The 16,181-nt window shown below is 45.0% G+C and overlaps 1 protein-coding gene across 10 annotated transcripts in view; it reads left to right on the top strand.

Moving 5' to 3' along the window:
* Window positions 1-16,181, top strand: part of ABCC8 (ATP binding cassette subfamily C member 8) — a 124,279-nt gene that overhangs the window by 68,767 nt on the left and 39,331 nt on the right. For 9 of the 10 annotated variants that reach the window (XM_043969971.1, XM_043969972.1, XM_043969966.1 and 6 more), the window contains 5 exons: window positions 1,249-1,394; window positions 4,611-4,716; window positions 5,009-5,119; window positions 5,602-5,677; window positions 6,174-6,279. In XM_043969971.1, the coding sequence (XP_043825906.1) occupies window positions 1,249-1,394; window positions 4,611-4,716; window positions 5,009-5,119; window positions 5,602-5,677; window positions 6,174-6,279 (545 nt within the window). The remainder of the gene's footprint in view (window positions 1-1,248; window positions 1,395-4,610; window positions 4,717-5,008; window positions 5,120-5,601; window positions 5,678-6,173; window positions 6,280-16,181) is intronic. The other variant, XM_043969967.1, reaches the window with a different exon arrangement.

The following is a 16,181-nucleotide window of genomic DNA, read 5'->3' on the forward strand; positions in this document are numbered from 1 at the left end:
TTCATAATCACCGTGTTCCCATTTCCCATCTGACCACATAGAGCACGTAAGTTACTGCCTGAAGGAACAGAGTCGTTATCTAATTGGCTGGTTTCCTCCTGATGTTATTTCCCTGAACAAGAGAGAAGGAAGGAAGGAGGGAGGGAGAGAGAGAGGGAGGGCAGAAAGGAGGGAAGTACAGGACATTAACTCTTTTACTGACTGGGGGGGACCTTTTTTACTGATATCTTTTATTCTTAAATCACCTTCATTTTCAAATATATACTCCCTGCTCTCCTCTACCCTAAGATCTAAATCTTATCACAAAGAATAAAAAAAGATGGGGGAAAAAAAGCAGTTCAGCCACACTAATCAACCCATGAAGTAAGGATTCCATATCTATAGTCTAGACCAGGGGTTCTTCAGCTTTTTGGGTCATGGACCCCACTAAAAGCCTGATAAAGCCAATAGACCCCTTCTCAGAATAGTGTTTTTAAAGGCATAAAATAAAATATGTAGGATTACAAAGGAGACCAGTTAAATTAAAATAAAGATGTAATTTTTTCCCCATCCAAGATCACAGACCCCCTCTAAAATATGTCCACAGAATTCACTGACCCTCATTGCTCAAAAAAAAACAAAAGCAAAACAAAAAATGTAATTGGGAAATATTTAACAAAATAAGTAAAAGCACTGTAGACCACAGATTGGGGAGGCAAGTAGATGGTTCGGTTGAATGGAATCCTGGGCTTGTAGTCAGGTAGACCTGAGTTCAAATCTGTCTCAGACACTGACTGGCTCATGTGACCCTGGACAAGTCACTTAACCTCTGTTTCTAGAGAAGGAAATGACAAACCACTCCAGTATCTTTGCCAAGAAAATCCCATGAATAGTGTTGGTGTGCTATGATCCACAGGGTCACAAAAAGTTGGACACAACTGAACAACAAGAACACAGATAATGTTAATGCTTTCTGAATCCCATAGGAAGACTTCTGTATGGTTTAGTGGCCCTGATTCCTATTAGATTTCAATGCTGTTGGACTAGCTGACCCTTGAGGTCTCTTCCAGCTGTAAACCCATGGTTGAGTGATTCAGAGATGAGGCCTAGACCACCTGAAAAGTCCCTCAGGTTCCAAAAGCTTCTGCTGCTGCCGCTGCTGCTACTCCTCCCTCCCTCACCCTTTCTCACCAGCCCTTCTCTCTTTGGGCCAGGGCCCCTGCCCAGGCCTTGATCCTACTTCTCAAATGTTGTTTCTCTGTCCCCCAGACATTCGTGAGTCACGTCAGTTTCTTCAAAGGAGCTAACTTCTCCCCATCAGTGGCTTTTGCATCTCTCTCCCTCTTCCACATCCTGGTCACACCCTTGTTCCTGCTGTCCAGTGTGGTCCGGTCAACAGTCAAAGCTCTGGTCAGGTAAGAGGAAACACCCATCCCACCCCCTCTCCCCACTGCCCTTGGTCATGTAGGGAGAAAGAAAACACAGCCCCTTTTCTGGAAGCCTATCCTGAGGATCTGGATGGACACACCTCGGCTCACCTGTATGAGGGATGCAGCTTCACTGACTGATGACTTCAGAGCAGCTAGCCTCTCTTCTTCTGGTCTACACTAGCTGAATCCCCAGCAGCTCTACCTTAGCCACTTAGCCTAGACCCAGGAGGGAAGGCATGGTTGGCTACTCAGTCTCCAAAGTTGTGGACAGGGCACTGGGAATGGGCAAGGGAAAGGAGGCAGGGGCAGGACTTTCTTACTTTCCTAGTTAAAGGGATGATTCTTAACACACCCTCTTCCTGGACCACCTAGCCCTAATTGAATTATGAAATGTGCTGGAGGAGGGGGGATGTCTTTCCTTATTATGTTTTTCTTCCTCATAGGAATCCTTCCCTCTCTGAGAGTTCTGGACTCTTTCCTTCTACCTCCCCTTATCAATCAAACAACAAGCATTTATTAAGCACCTTCAATGTCCAGAGACAGGCATTAAGCACCTACTATGTGCAGGGAGAGACTCAGTGACTAGAGAGCCAGCCTGGGCATCAGGAAGAGCAGGTTTCCCATCCTGCCTCTGACATGTACTAACTCTGACCTTAAACAAGACACGGAATCTCTCCATGTTCTAAGGCAACTCTTAAGTTACAGAGTAATTGCTAATCGATATTGGTAGAGGCAACTTCACAGGATCAAAAACCTGGAACTGGAAAGGACCTCACAGGCTACATAGTGCAGCCAACTCATTTTACAGGGAGGGAAACTGAGACACAGAACATTTAAGTGAATGTGAATCCTATCAGATCATTTAGGTAATAAAAATCACATGGGATATGAAAGCAGACCCTTTGACTCAGGTCCATTATCCTTTCTGCTGAAATGATTTCTAGCTTGAATATTAAAACACACACACACACAACCCCCCAAGAAAAGATATGGTTTGTCATTCATACTGATAGCAAATTAAATACTTAGCCATCCCAGGGCCATTTACATTTCAGTGCAAATCAAGGCAAGGCAGCTAGGTGCTACAGTGGATAGAGTGCTGGACCTAGAGTCAAGCAGACATCTTCCTCAGCTCAAATCCCACCTCAGACACTTACTAGCTATGTGATCCTGGGCACTTAATCCCGTTTGCCTCAGTTTTCTCATCTGTAAAATGAGCTAAAGAAAGAAATTAAAAACCACTTCAGTATCTTTGGCAAGAAAACCCCGAATCACGACTGAAACAACTGAACAACAAAAGCTAGATGGAAGGATGTAGACTGTACTCTTGGGTTTCAATAGGAAGGGGAAGATTTTTTAGCCCATCCCACTCTCAATCATCCCATAGGTGAGAAAGGATGTCCAACCTTTTCCTATAAGATTTGCTCATTGGGCAATCCCATATGGGCCCTGGTCCTTCCATCCTGGGGGGAAAGTGGTTCCCTGTCCAGTAACAAGCTGGTAGGAGACATAGCTGTCAGAGCAGAGTAGTTGGCAAGCAGGCATGGTATCAGGCAGAGTAAGTTGCCCCATACTGATGAGGCAACCCTGGTGGCCTCCAAATGGGTGTTAACAGAGAAGAGCACAGTGTGGGGAGCTTTCCATTGAATATCCAAAGGATTCCATATGAAAACCACAGATGCAACTCATTGTTCTCTCTATATCTGATAGGAATCACATACAAATCCATCCAGGCCTGGGTTTTTTTTTTCCATTGAGCATTTGTTTAAGGCTCAACCAATTTCTTTTTTTTTTTTTTTTTGGTTTTGCAGGGCCATGGGGGTTAAGTGACTTACCCAGGGTCACACAGCTAGTAAGTGTCAAGTGTCTGAGGCCAGATTTGAAGTCAGGTACTCCTGAATCCAGGGCCGGTGCTTTATCCACTGCACCACCTAGCTGCCCCCCAACCAATTTCTTTTTTAGAGGAAATAATCCCTAGAAGATATCTCTAGTAAATATTGATAAATATTCAGTATACTGAATACTAGATAAAATACTAGAAAAGAACCTACAGCAATCTATTTAAAAGATTATTAACTATGACCAGGTTGAAGCTATACTCGAGGTGGGGGGGGGGGACCACAAATGCTAGATTCCTAACCTTCCAGGGCAGTTGTGGCTAGCTGGTTATGAATCAGGAGCTTCTATATGGGAAGCCTCATGGGTGTACTTGGTGTCTAGGAGACCAGACTGTGTAACCCAGCGGGTCACAGACCATTTCATTTGGAGGGGAAATAAACTGAGCAGGAGGATGGGCCTCTTCTCTCCTCTCACCCCAAGATGAGCAGCCCCTCCGCCTCTTCCTGAAATCATTGTGACCATAATGAGTTCTCTTAGGTCATGAGGACAGGCAGCCGGGAGAAGGTCAGGCTTGAATTCACGAAGGCCTATCAGTTTATCCTTCCTGGGGATTTACAAATGCAAGGCTGAGTGAGGATTAAAGACAACTGGCAAGAATCACAAGGACACAGCTGCCACTTGGCTCCTCAGTCCTGCTCCAGCTCCTAACAGTTCTTCTTTCTTTATGGGTTAGAGGGTCCCAGGGGTTGATGAATACCCATCTCCTAATCCAACTCTGAATTAAAGACAAAGAAGACACCTGGGGTCCTAGGTGCCTTCTGATTCAACTTCCAGAGGCAGATCCTGGCATCATAGGTGGAGAAGAGGAGAGCAAAGGAGAGCAAAGCAGAGGAGAGGAGCTGTTTGACTTTTTGGGAGAAGGGATTGAGTGACTTCCTCCACTCCCAGGCGTCACTAAGAACATCTCATACACTGTGATAGAAGGAATTCCATGGGGGAAAGAGTGGGTAGTGTGGGTTGGTAGAAAGAGAAATGCACTGCTTGAGCCCTCAGACTTTAATCCCAACAATAACTAATTGACCCTGATCATAAAAGCATCCCTCCCCATCTCCTTCTCCCCTCCCCAACCCATGATCCCCACCCACAGACTTCAGGGAAGAGCAGTCACATCCACTTGCTTGTGGATGCTGAGAAGCCTCCCTGCCCTGGCTTTCTTCTCTTTGTACTGAGCCCCTGAGGAGTAGGAAGTGTTGGGTCGAGACACCACCTGCTAGCCCCGGAATGAGAGGAGCTGCCCTCCCCACCCTTAGCACTAAACTGTATGCATGCTCAGCACATGAGAGACCTCTGCTCTCTCCACAGCGTCCAGAAGTTGAGTGAGTTCTTGTCCAGTGAGGAGATTGTGAAGGATCAGTGCTCCCAGCCTGAGCCCCCCTATAACAGCCAGAGCAGCAAATCTCAGGCAGTGGTGAGTCCCTCTACCCTTGCCCTTTTCATGCATAGGCTTTGGATCCCATGCCCAGATCTTTCTCCTCCTCTCTCCCCTCCTATGTAATGAGGGAGAGAAGGAGTGTTGGACTCCCCCACTCCTTAGGGAGTGTCTTATGAATGACTGCTCTGAAGAAGAGATGCTCAGTAGGTTCCCCCCATGGCCAATCTGAGGTTTTTCCTCTTCTCCTGTCCCTGAGATGAAGAAGGGAGTTCATCCATATGCAGCACCCACCCACCCCAATCTCTCCACCTTCTCCCTCCCTGCCAAGCCACTCAAGGTTGTGAACCGTAAGCGGCCTGCCAGGGATGACTGTAGGAACTTCATGGGGCACCTGCAGAATCTAGGGCCTGACGAAGAGCCAGACAACAGCTGTGTCCGGGTGAGTCTGTACTCCTTCCCTGTCCCTACATCTTGGCACCATGAAAAATATGATTCTTGCCCTTGGCTCTAATAACAGACTTCAGGAACCCTGAAAACCCAGAGCTTTTCTTCCACCTCCTAGGTCGCCTATTTATTCAGTTGTCAGTACAAGCAGATCTTAAGGGTTTGGTTTGGGTTGGATTGGATTTTGGGGCTTTTTTTACAACCAACAGAAGACCTGGAGGAGCATCTTAGTTCTAGTTATTTAACCTTCTTCCCAAAGAAGGGCCTCAGTCCCTAGGAGGGAATTAACTTTTTTAGGAAGATGCATATGGGAAGGATCATCTCTTCTCCTCCTTCCCTCCCTGGAAATATTTCATCTGAATTAGAGTATGTGAGAAAGCCGAGAAGGATGAAAAAAAAAAAAAAAAGATTGGGGATCTCAAGCCCTGTCTGTGATTCTTTGTTTTCTTTCTGGGCTGGGGATCACTGGTGATGAAGATCACAGGGGGATTTTTCACCTGGACATCTGATGGAGTCCCCACACTCTCTAATATTGCCATCCGCATCCCACAAGGTACCAATTCACCCCCAGCCCTGAGGTTCAGTTTCCCACCCTCCTGAGTTGCCCCAATGGACCAGAAGAGCCCATATTGACACTTATGAGGACCTCCCACATCTCTGTGAAGAGAATCCAATTCTCTTTCTCTTATTAGTCAATTACCATAGAGTTAGTTTCTCTCCAGTAGTCAGTCTTGCTCTGGAATGCAGGATAGGGCAGGGCAATATGTACAAAGGTGTGCAAATAGGAACTAGTGAGGTCTCTACAGTGATGGTGGGGGATATGAGGAGGCAAATAAGAGCACATAACCAGAGGAGATCAGGTTTTATGGAGAGTTGAAAATCATTGGGAAGAGTTTAGGCTTGAGCGAGGAGAGAGTTCAATGGGGAGGTGATCCAAGAGGAGTTGGGGGAAAAGCAGAAATTTGTGGCCCCCGAGATATGCATATGTGGAATACTTTCTGAGCCCTCCCCTGCTGCTATCTCTGTCAACCAGCTCCTCCTCTGTGCAGGGCAGCTGACCATGATCGTAGGCCAGGTGGGCTGCGGGAAGTCTTCACTGCTGCTAGCCACACTAGGGGAGATGCAAAAGATTTCAGGGGAAGTCTCCTGGAACAGGTAAGACAGTTGGGAGATGGGGCGGGCAGGGTGGGAGATCTCTCTCAATCACTTGGGATTATTTTTCTTTAAAATAAAATTTGCACTGGCGGTTTTTTATATGACTGTTGATCGCTTCCCAGTGATTCCCCTACTCCCCAATGGTACCCTGTGCTATGACAAAAATATACCACTACCCAAAACAAACTTCCACATTGACTATGCATGACAAGGCATGGCGTATTCCACATCTGTGATCCATCACCTGCCAAGAAGGCAATTTTCTGTCAGTTCTCTGAAGTCAAGAATGGTCACTGCAATGATCAATTCTGATGATTTTCAATGCTGTGAGCGTCATTATGGTTATTATTTAACACCTGAGAGTTTTCCAAAGAGGGAAAATCCCTCCTCCTGCCCTTCCCTATAACAGAAGATGGCAGAATTTGGAGTCATAGAACCCAGCATCCAACCCCAGCTCTGCTCTCTGTTCCACCTTGGGCAAGTCACTCATCCTCAATAGGCCTCATTTGCCTCATCTGTAAAATGAAGGGGTTAGACCAGATGACCTCCAAGGTCCCTTCCAACCCCACATCTACAATCTAAGGATTTAGAATGGCTCACAGCTGTGCTTCCTGACGCATAAATGGGGAGTGGTTGAGGACGGGCTCTTTCAGTGTTTGCAGATCCCTTGAAAGTCATGAAGAAGAGTTTAGGCTTAAGTGAGGATGGGGCTCAACGGAGAGCTGATCCTGATGTTTAATTTTCAACTCCCAGGGAACCATTTGGTTCTCTTTTCTAGGCCAAAAATTAGCCTTCTTGGAAGAAGAAAGAAGCAATAGATTCTGTTATCTGTTCTCTGTTATCATTTCCCCAAGCACTATTTTCATCCCCTTCTTTGCTCCTCCTATTCCCTCTCCCCAACATAGCTTTAAAAATAACAAGACAGGGGCAGCTGGGTGGCGCAGTGGATAGAGCACCGACCCTGGAGTCAGGAAGACCTGAGTTCAAATCCAGCCTCAGATGCTTGACACTTACTAGCTGTGTGACCATGGGCAAGTCCCTTAACCCCAGTTGCCTCAAAAAAAATTTTTTTAATAACATGGCACAGTGGATAAAGTACTGGCCCTGGATTCAGGAGGACCTGAGTTCAAATCCTGCCTTAGCACTTGACACTTACTAGTTATGTGACCCTGGGCAAGTCACTTAACCCTCATTGCCCTGAAAAAAACAAAAACAAACAAAAAAATAAAAATAACAAGACAAACCCCATGTTGTGGTACCTAACTTTCACAGGGAGCCTCAGCTCATTCTGGGCCTCTGATGCTATCCTTTAGACCTGGGTCTCATGATTTGGGGTTGACCCACTTGGGGACTTTGGATCCAACTTGTTTGCCCGAGCTATAATCCTGATCTGTTCTTAGCCAATTAATTATAATGCCTCTTATTTGGACAAACTTTGAAATGTTCCTCCAACCTCCCTATCTTCTCTTTAAAAAAAAAACACTTTGTTGTTGTTGTTGTTTTATTGACCGTAAAGGAAGACAATATGTTTTCCTTTTATTTCAAGGAAATTGTTTGTATTATCTCCTGTTCCCCTATGTTCTCATCACTGGCAATCTAAACTTCCCTTTCCTCCTACAAAGGGAAAGCCAAAAAAAAAAAATTGTTCCCATCACCTCCAAATCAGAAGAGTTCAGACTATCACACAAGTTGACCCAAAGTTTGCAAAAGACAGTGTCCTTCCTTATAGATCTCCTTTAGGGTGTTTTCCCCTTTGTTTTTACGGAAATGTATTCTTCCCATTCAGGGATGGTGCTGTAACTGAGAAGAAAAACACTTCCTTTTGGGGGGGGGGGGCCAGATTCTTACTCAGGCAGAAGTTAGGAAGGTTGCCCATTGTGTTTAGCCTGTTGGCCCATATTCCATTTAGCCCTCCCTCACTTAAATCCAATTCGGTGCAAGTCATGACATCATCCCTATGTCATGGTCCTCTTTGAGAAGGAAGGACAAATCCGGCCTCAGACACTTAACACTTATTAGCTGTGTGACCCTGGGCAAGTCACTTAACCCCAACTGCTTCCCTAAAAAAAAAGAAAGAAAGGGGCAGCTAGATGGCGCAGTGGATAGAGCACCGGCCCTGGAGTCAGGAGTACCTGAGTTCAAATCCGGCCTCAGACACTTAACACTTACTAGCTGTGTGACCCTGGGCAAGTCACTTAACCCCAATTGCCCCACCAAAAAAAAAAAAAAAGAAAGAAAGAAAGAAGAGAAGGAAGGAAAGAAAGAAGCATTTTGAAAATACCTACTATGTGCCAAACATTGTGCTAAAATGATTTACAAATATTATCTCATTTAATCTTCACAATTACCCTGGGAGGCAAGTACTGTTATTATCCTCACTTTAAAGATGAGACTTTGGCAGACAGAAGTTAAGTGACTTTCTCAGGGTCAAACAGCTAGGAAGTATCTGAGGCCAGCTTTGAACTCAGGTCTGCTTGACTCCTGGCCTTGGGGCTCTATTCACTGCACCACCCAGCTGCCTAGACCATAGGTCATCTTATTTCAAATCCCTCATTTTACAGGTGAGTTAACTGAGGCCCAGAGAAAGGAAGTGACTGGTTCAAGATCACAAAGAGGGACCTGAGAAGGGAAGATTTGAACCCGGTTTCCCAGATGAAAACTGCAGGGCCAGTGTCCCTGCCTTGGCAAGCTCAGACCCCATCGCAGAGTCAGCAACTATTTCAACCCCAGAGGACTGTTTCTCTCCCTTTTCTTGGTGTTCTTGGTGCCAGGGATGATATTTGCCATTGCTTCACTTCATGAAAGTGCTGGCTTTCTTTTACTGACTCTAATGAAAGAAAGCTTTTAATTTCTCCCCAGAGCACAGTGGAGCAGGGTGCATCAGGTTAACAGACAGCCAGGCCTGAGAAGTCAAAAGACTAATGTGCTGCTCGTGTGGCAGTTGCTCTGGCTCATGAGCTCACACAATTCATTTACTCCTATTAAAGCTGCATCCTAACAGGTCTAAGTAGCTTCCTCTTTACCTCTTCCCTGGGTAAAATAAGGGGCCTGCTCCCCACCTTTTATGCCCTGTGTGACCTAGGACAAGTCACCTAACTTCCTGGCTCTTCAGTTTTCTCATTTTAAAAATAAAGTGGGGGGGTGGGGCAGCTAGGTGGCACAGTGGATAGAGCACCAGCCCTGGAGTCAGGAGGACCTGAGTTCAAATCCAGCCTCAGACACTTGACACTTACTAGCTGTGTGACCCTGGGCAAGTCACTTAACCCCCATTGCCTCACAAAAAAAAAAATGGGTCACCCCATCCCAGGCTAGAAGTACAGAGGATACTTACCAGCCAATCCTACCCCTCAGTGCCAGGATTTGACCTGCTCATTTTCAACCTGAGCTGGCTTTGTCCCTTCTTACACAATCTGGCAGAGGCCTGGGTCCAGGGACTCACTACATTGCCAGCATACTTAATGCAAACACCCAATCTGCAGAGACCACTGGGGCTCAGAACTCTGAAGCTCAAGAGATCAGCCAGCATCAGCCTGGGTACCTGGGACTACAGGCATGCACCACCATGCCCACGTGGACTCAAGGGGGATATGCCTCTAATCCTGGCTCCAAATCTCAATTGATGAGGACCTACTAAGTTCCATGAGTATAAAGATCTACCCCAATATTCCCATTCACAGGAGCTGGGGGTGTCAGACAACTTCCTGAAACTTCACAATGGTGGACAAATAGAAAAGGAGGCAAAGAGGACAATCATTTTCTTGGCCAGCTGTCTCAGAGACAACTAGGTGGTACAGTGGACAGTGTTAGACCTATAATCAGGAAGACCTGAGTTCAAATCCAGCCTCAGACACTGACTAGCTTTGTGACCCTGGGCAAATCACTTCTGTCTGCTTCATTTTCCTTAACTTTAAAATGGGAATTATAATAGCACCTATTTCACAGGATTGCTGTGAGGATCAAATATGATATTTGTAAAGCATTTAGCACAATGCCTGACACATAGTAGGCCCTTAATAAATGCTTATTCCCTTCTTTCCTTCCTTTTTTCCTTCTTTTACCTTGTCTGGTGGTATCTCGAGCTTTCATACAAGGAAGAAGATGCCAGGTAGTAAATGTCATCTGAATTCCTATCCAGAGCAGATTCATGGAATTATAAATTTAGAGGCAGAGGGGATGTTAGATTGAGTCTTATTTTACAGATGAGGAAGCTGGGGCACAGAGAAGTTAAGTGTCTTGTCCAAGGTCACAAAGCTAATGTTTGAGGCAAGGTTTGAACCCAGATCTTCCTGACTCCAAGTCCAGTACCCTATTTACTATACCATGATGTCAAAATTATATTAGTATGGGGCATCTAAGTGGCACACTAGATAAAGCACCAGCCCTGGATTCAGAAGGACCTGAGTTCAAATCTGGCCCCAGATACTTGACACTTACTAGCTGTGTGACCCTGGGCAAGTTACTTAACCCTCATTGCCCCGCAAAAAAAAAAAAAATACATTAGTTGTCATCCAGCAACAGCCCAGAAATTATGGAGGAAGATGGAGTAGGACAGAGCAATAAAGTACCTAAGAATGGCTGGGGGAGAGGGGGCAGGGAGGAGAAGAAAGAGAAACAGGTTTAGGAAGAACCACTAGGATCCTGGTTGAGCCAGGCCCTGTGAGCAATTAACCCAAGGATGGCCCTCAGGGAGCATATAATCTGGTGGTGAAGGAAGTCAAGACTGCACTGCCCGGCAGTATGGAGACATGCCTCCTGAGTGAGATCGACAAAACACCATCCCAGTTCCTGCTCAGAAACACTCAGCAGGCTGAGTCAGCAGCTTGGCTCTGCATTTCATAAGCGAATCAGCCATTTGTTTAATAGCCATACATCATGTCTGCAAACATCTGTGATGAGAAACATAGAATCTGAGTTAGGAGAATAATCCATACCTGCATGTCTTCCATAAGTAGTCTTCCACTCTCCTCTTAGTGATGAGGAACTCACTCCCTTGTGAAATACATTTAAATTTGCCCAACTCTCATCCTTAAGAAGTTGTTCCATTCCCACTGCAACCTGCCTCTATGCACTACTGACCCATGGCTCCAAGTTCTGCCCTCTTGGACCAAGCAGAAAAAGTCCAATTTCTCTCTCACCTGGCAGTCTTTCAAAGCCTAGAGGCAGCTAGGCAATGCAGTGGACAAATCGATGGACCAGGACTCAGGAAGATCTCATTTCAAATCCAGCCTCAGCTGCTTACTAGCTATGTGATCCTGAGCAAGTCACTTAATTGCTATCTGCCTCAGTTTTCTCAACTGTAAAGTAGAACTCATAAGAGCCCCTACCTTCCAGGGTTAGTGTGAGGATCAAATGTGATAATATTTGTAAAGCACTTAGCACAGTGCCTAACACATTGCTGGTATTTAATAAATAGATTATTTCCTTCCTTCCGTCTGCTATTATAATCCTCCCCAAATCATCTCCAGACTAAATATTCCCATCTACTTCAACTGGCAACCCAGATGGCATGGTCTCCAGCCCTCTCACCATCCTGCACCTTTTCTGGAAGCATTTCAGCTTATCAATGTCCTTAAAAACTGACCCCTGGAAACTCAATGTAGTATCCCAGATGTCACCTGACCAGAGCAGAAAGCAGTAGTACTACTACTGGGTCATCAGTGCTGCTTAAGATTACCTTAGTTCCTTGGTGTGCTGAGGGTTATCTTTGCTACTAGGTCACCCTTATAGAACCCCATCCAGGTCTTTCTCATAGAAACCATTGCCCACCTATGCCTCTCCCATCCTAGCCTTATGTAACTAGGGGTTAGATGGTTTGTTTGTTGATGTTATTTGTTTTTTTCAAGCAGAGCACAGGACATTTTTTTCCCTATTTGATTTCATTGCTCTAGCCCGTTGAGGATATCGGTGGGATAAGCCTTTAATGCTGGGCATCTGGAAACAGCTGTTGCCATCTGAGGAAGAACCAGTCCCTTGGTAGTCAGAAAAATAGAAACTTTTTCCAAGCTGTCCACTGGGTTGACTCAGTGCTCCTTCTTGGAGCTGGGGAAGGAGGACCTCATGAGACTCAGGAGCTGGCATAGATCTCCAGTGAATACGGTCACTTAAGAGGGCAATGGCAAACCTGGTATGGCAGCTAAGTGAATGAATAGAGTGTCGGACTCAGAATCAGGATGGCCTGAGTTAAAATCCTGCCCCAGACACTTAGTAGTTTGGTGACCCTGGGGCAATCACTTACCCTTTCTGAGCCTCAGTTTCCTCATCTGTAAAATGGGGATAATAAGGGCACCTACATCACAGGGTTGTGAGAAATAAGATAGCACAAGTAAAGCAACCATGAATCACTATATAAGTTCTAGTTATTATTATTACAATTATTATTATTATTATACAGAAAAGTTGTGCAAGAAATTAAAACCCTACCTTCTGAGGCACTCCCCAAAACATGCCCAGCTTGCTTACTTCTGCTACAGGATTCTGCTGGCTCTTGGGACAGGGAGATAGTCAATGGCTAGAAGGGGACTCTGGGGCTCTATCTGGCATGCTGGAAAGAGTTGTCAGTATAAGAAGAATTTTGAAGTACCCTCCTCTCCAGACTCTGTCCTGAGGAAGGGGAACCTCCTAGTCCTCTGTCTAGCTGAGCCTTTTATTCACTGGTCCCCAGAGAACAGTCAGGGGACAAGCAAATATCCCTAACACTAATTTTTTTTTAAATCCCAGCAATCAATGGAAAGTTTGATTCCTTCTCTTTTCAGATCAAAAACCCATGGAGCCTTCCTTGGTGAATGGGAACTAATCTCCATCCTTCAGTTCAGCATTTATCAATTTCCATAGTCTACTCATGTTTAACATCTGCCCTGTGTACATCCATCCCTGCAGTCACCCATAAGAAGGAGGATTTGAGTCACAAGGTCTGAATTCAAATTCTGGCCTTGTCCAATGCTACCTGTGTGCCTTTAGACAAGTAACCTGTCCTCTGCAGGTCTCAGTTTTCTCTTCTATAAAATGAAGGATCTCTAAGGTCCCTTCTCCCTTCATGTGCTATAAGTATAATACCTCACATCCCTACCTGAAGAAATCATAATAATAATGATTCCCATTTCCATAACACTTTTAAGGATTATGAAGCTATTTCCCCATAACACCTCTTTGAAGTAATTAATACAAATATAATTATCCTAATGTCACTAAGATAAAAGATAAACTCCTCACTCTGACCTTTAGAGCCCTCCATAGTCTGATTCTCACCTACCTTTACAGTCTATTTCCTGTTCTCCCCCTCCACACTCTCTATTTCAGTCAAACTGGCCTGCAGAAATGGACTTTCTACCCACCTAGAACTTGTAGAATCCCAGAGTTCCTTCAAAGCACAGTTCAGGGGGCTGCCTCCTACATAAATCCTTCCGTGACACCCTCCCCACCCCTAGTCGTTGGCACTTTCCCCTTGAAATCATTTGTTATTTCCTTACTTTTGTATGCTCTCTTCCTAACAGAGTGAGGCTGAAGACTTAGCAACTCTGCCTCACTTAATTCCAATTCAGGGGCAATTGAAGACGTCACCCATGATGTCATTGGTCCTCTTCAAAAAGGAAGGAGGGCCAACAAACAACAAAAAGAAAATGCAAGCCCCCCACAACAGGGACTGTTTTGTTTTGATCTTCCTATGCCTAGCACCTAGGGTAGCTAGGTGGTGCAGTGAATAGAGCACTGGCCCTGGAGTTCAAATCCAGCCTCCAACACTTGACAGTTAACAAGCTGTGTGACCCTGGGTAAGTCACTTAACTTCTATTGCCTCAAACATCTGGAGCCATCTCCGGTCATCCTGTTGTATATCCAATCCACTGGACCTCTGAGATGGCTCTGGAGAAGAGAGTGAGGTTGGTGACCATGCACAGTCCGGCCTCAAATCCAATTCAGTGCAAGTCATGACATCACCTCCCAATGTCATGGCCCACTTTGAGAATGAAGGACAAATAACAGCACTATCTTGCACATAGTAATTGCTTCATAAATCCTTGATGAATTAAATCAAATTGAGTCTCCATTTTACAGATAAGGAAACTGAGGCTTCAAGAACTTAAGTGACTTGTCTGAGGTCAAATAGCTCATAAGTGTTAGAGCTGAAATATCACAGCTCTTTACTGCCTCTGGGTCCAGCAGCCTTGAATGCAATTAGGGAATGCTAATTACTCAGTCCAGAAATAAACTCACAGCTGATTAAGTCAAAACAGAACTTAGGAACCAGAGATCATTCTGAGCTGGGGCCTTCACAGAAAGTGAATACCTATTTTCATTTAGAAAAATGGGGGGAGGGGGGAGCAGCTAGGTGGTACAGTAGATAGAGCACTGGCCCTGGAGTCAGGAGGACCTGAGTTCAAATCCAGCCTGAGACACTTAATAGCTGTGTATCCCTCGATAAATCCCTTAATCCAGATTACTGAGAGAGCAAAAAAGAAAGAAAGAAGGAAGGAAGGAAGGAAGAAAAAAAGAAAAAGAAAGAAAGAGAAAAAGAAAAACTGCACCTTTCCTAAGGGAAAGAGTCTTAGATTTAGGATTAATAATTCCAGTTACTAATTTACTTTTAATTTCCACTTACTTTGTGACTATGACCCACAGTCTAAACTTCAGTTTCCTCTTCTGTAAAATGGGGATAATTAATACCCATTGGACCAACCTCACAGGACTCTTGCAAGGAAAACATTTTAAACTCTGTAAATGGGAGCAGTTATTTGCACATGGTCAAAACAAAAGGGCTTCTGGGATAGGGCTATCTCTGTTATTTCTACAGGACTGAAATTTCTAATCTCTCATTTCTGCAGTTTATGTCAAACAGGGTCAGTGACAGGGAAGTTTAGGTTAGGTCAGAAGGAAGGAAGGCCTAAATACAAAGGGCAGAGAATGGTTCTCCAAGGAGACCAGCAGTGACTGGAGCCCTCCAATTTCATTCCTCTTCCTCCACTTCATAAAAGTGATCCCTGCCCTCAAGGAACTTACATTCTATTAGGAAGAGAACTAAGGAAATACCAAATAATTTCAAGGGGAGAGTGCCAACCACACGGAGAAGGGGAGTGTCAGGGAAGGGCTTATGTAGGAGGTAGCAACTGAGCTGTGCTTTGAAGGAACTCTGGGACTCCTGCAAGTTCTAGGTGAGTAAAAGCCAGTTTAATTGGAATAGAGAGTGTGAGGAGGGGGATAACAGGAAATGGATTGTAAAGGTGGGTGAGAATCAGACTATGCAGGGTTCTGGAGGACTAGCTGAGGAGTCAGTGACATTAGGACAATTATATGTAGATTAACCACTTCAGAGGAGTAGAAGGGTAGCCTTTGTATGAATGCAAAATGGAAATTCTTTAGTTTTTCTATATCTACTTAGTACGTTTCTATTCAGTTTTTCTAAACAAAAAGTGTGTTACTAGTATTGTGTAGATGGAAATTTGGCAGAACCCAGAGCCATAACCAGGGTGGGACAACCAAGCCTTTGCCCCAGGGCACTGAAAGTCTCAGTCCTACAGGCAGAAGTTGAGATTAGAACTAGTTAGCAAAACTAAACTCAGAAGCTACCAGATGATGACTTTTTTCTTCCCCAAATGAGCTCCTCTCTGACTTGGCTTTAAACCTTTTCCCTCTCCTCTGGCAGGGGGCCTTGGGTATCCCACAGTCTCTACCCACAAGGACCAGTGTCCTAGGATCTCTATCTCCTCACCACAATGGGTTCATACTCTGGGGTTTCTCTCTCCAGGCACCTTGTGCTGAAGGTCTGATTTCCCTTTCCAAAGTCCTCCTCACTCTGCCCTCAAAAAAAAAAAAGCACCAACAATAACCTTACCCTCTTCAGTGCCATTGTTAGCTACAACTCTGCTAAAGTCAAATTGCTGTTTGGCAATGTCTTGTCCTGGCCCCTTCCT

Source organism: Dromiciops gliroides, chromosome 6 (genome assembly GCF_019393635.1).
Source record: "Dromiciops gliroides isolate mDroGli1 chromosome 6, mDroGli1.pri, whole genome shotgun sequence".
In the NCBI taxonomy this organism is placed as follows: domain Eukaryota; kingdom Metazoa; phylum Chordata; class Mammalia; order Microbiotheria; family Microbiotheriidae; genus Dromiciops; species Dromiciops gliroides.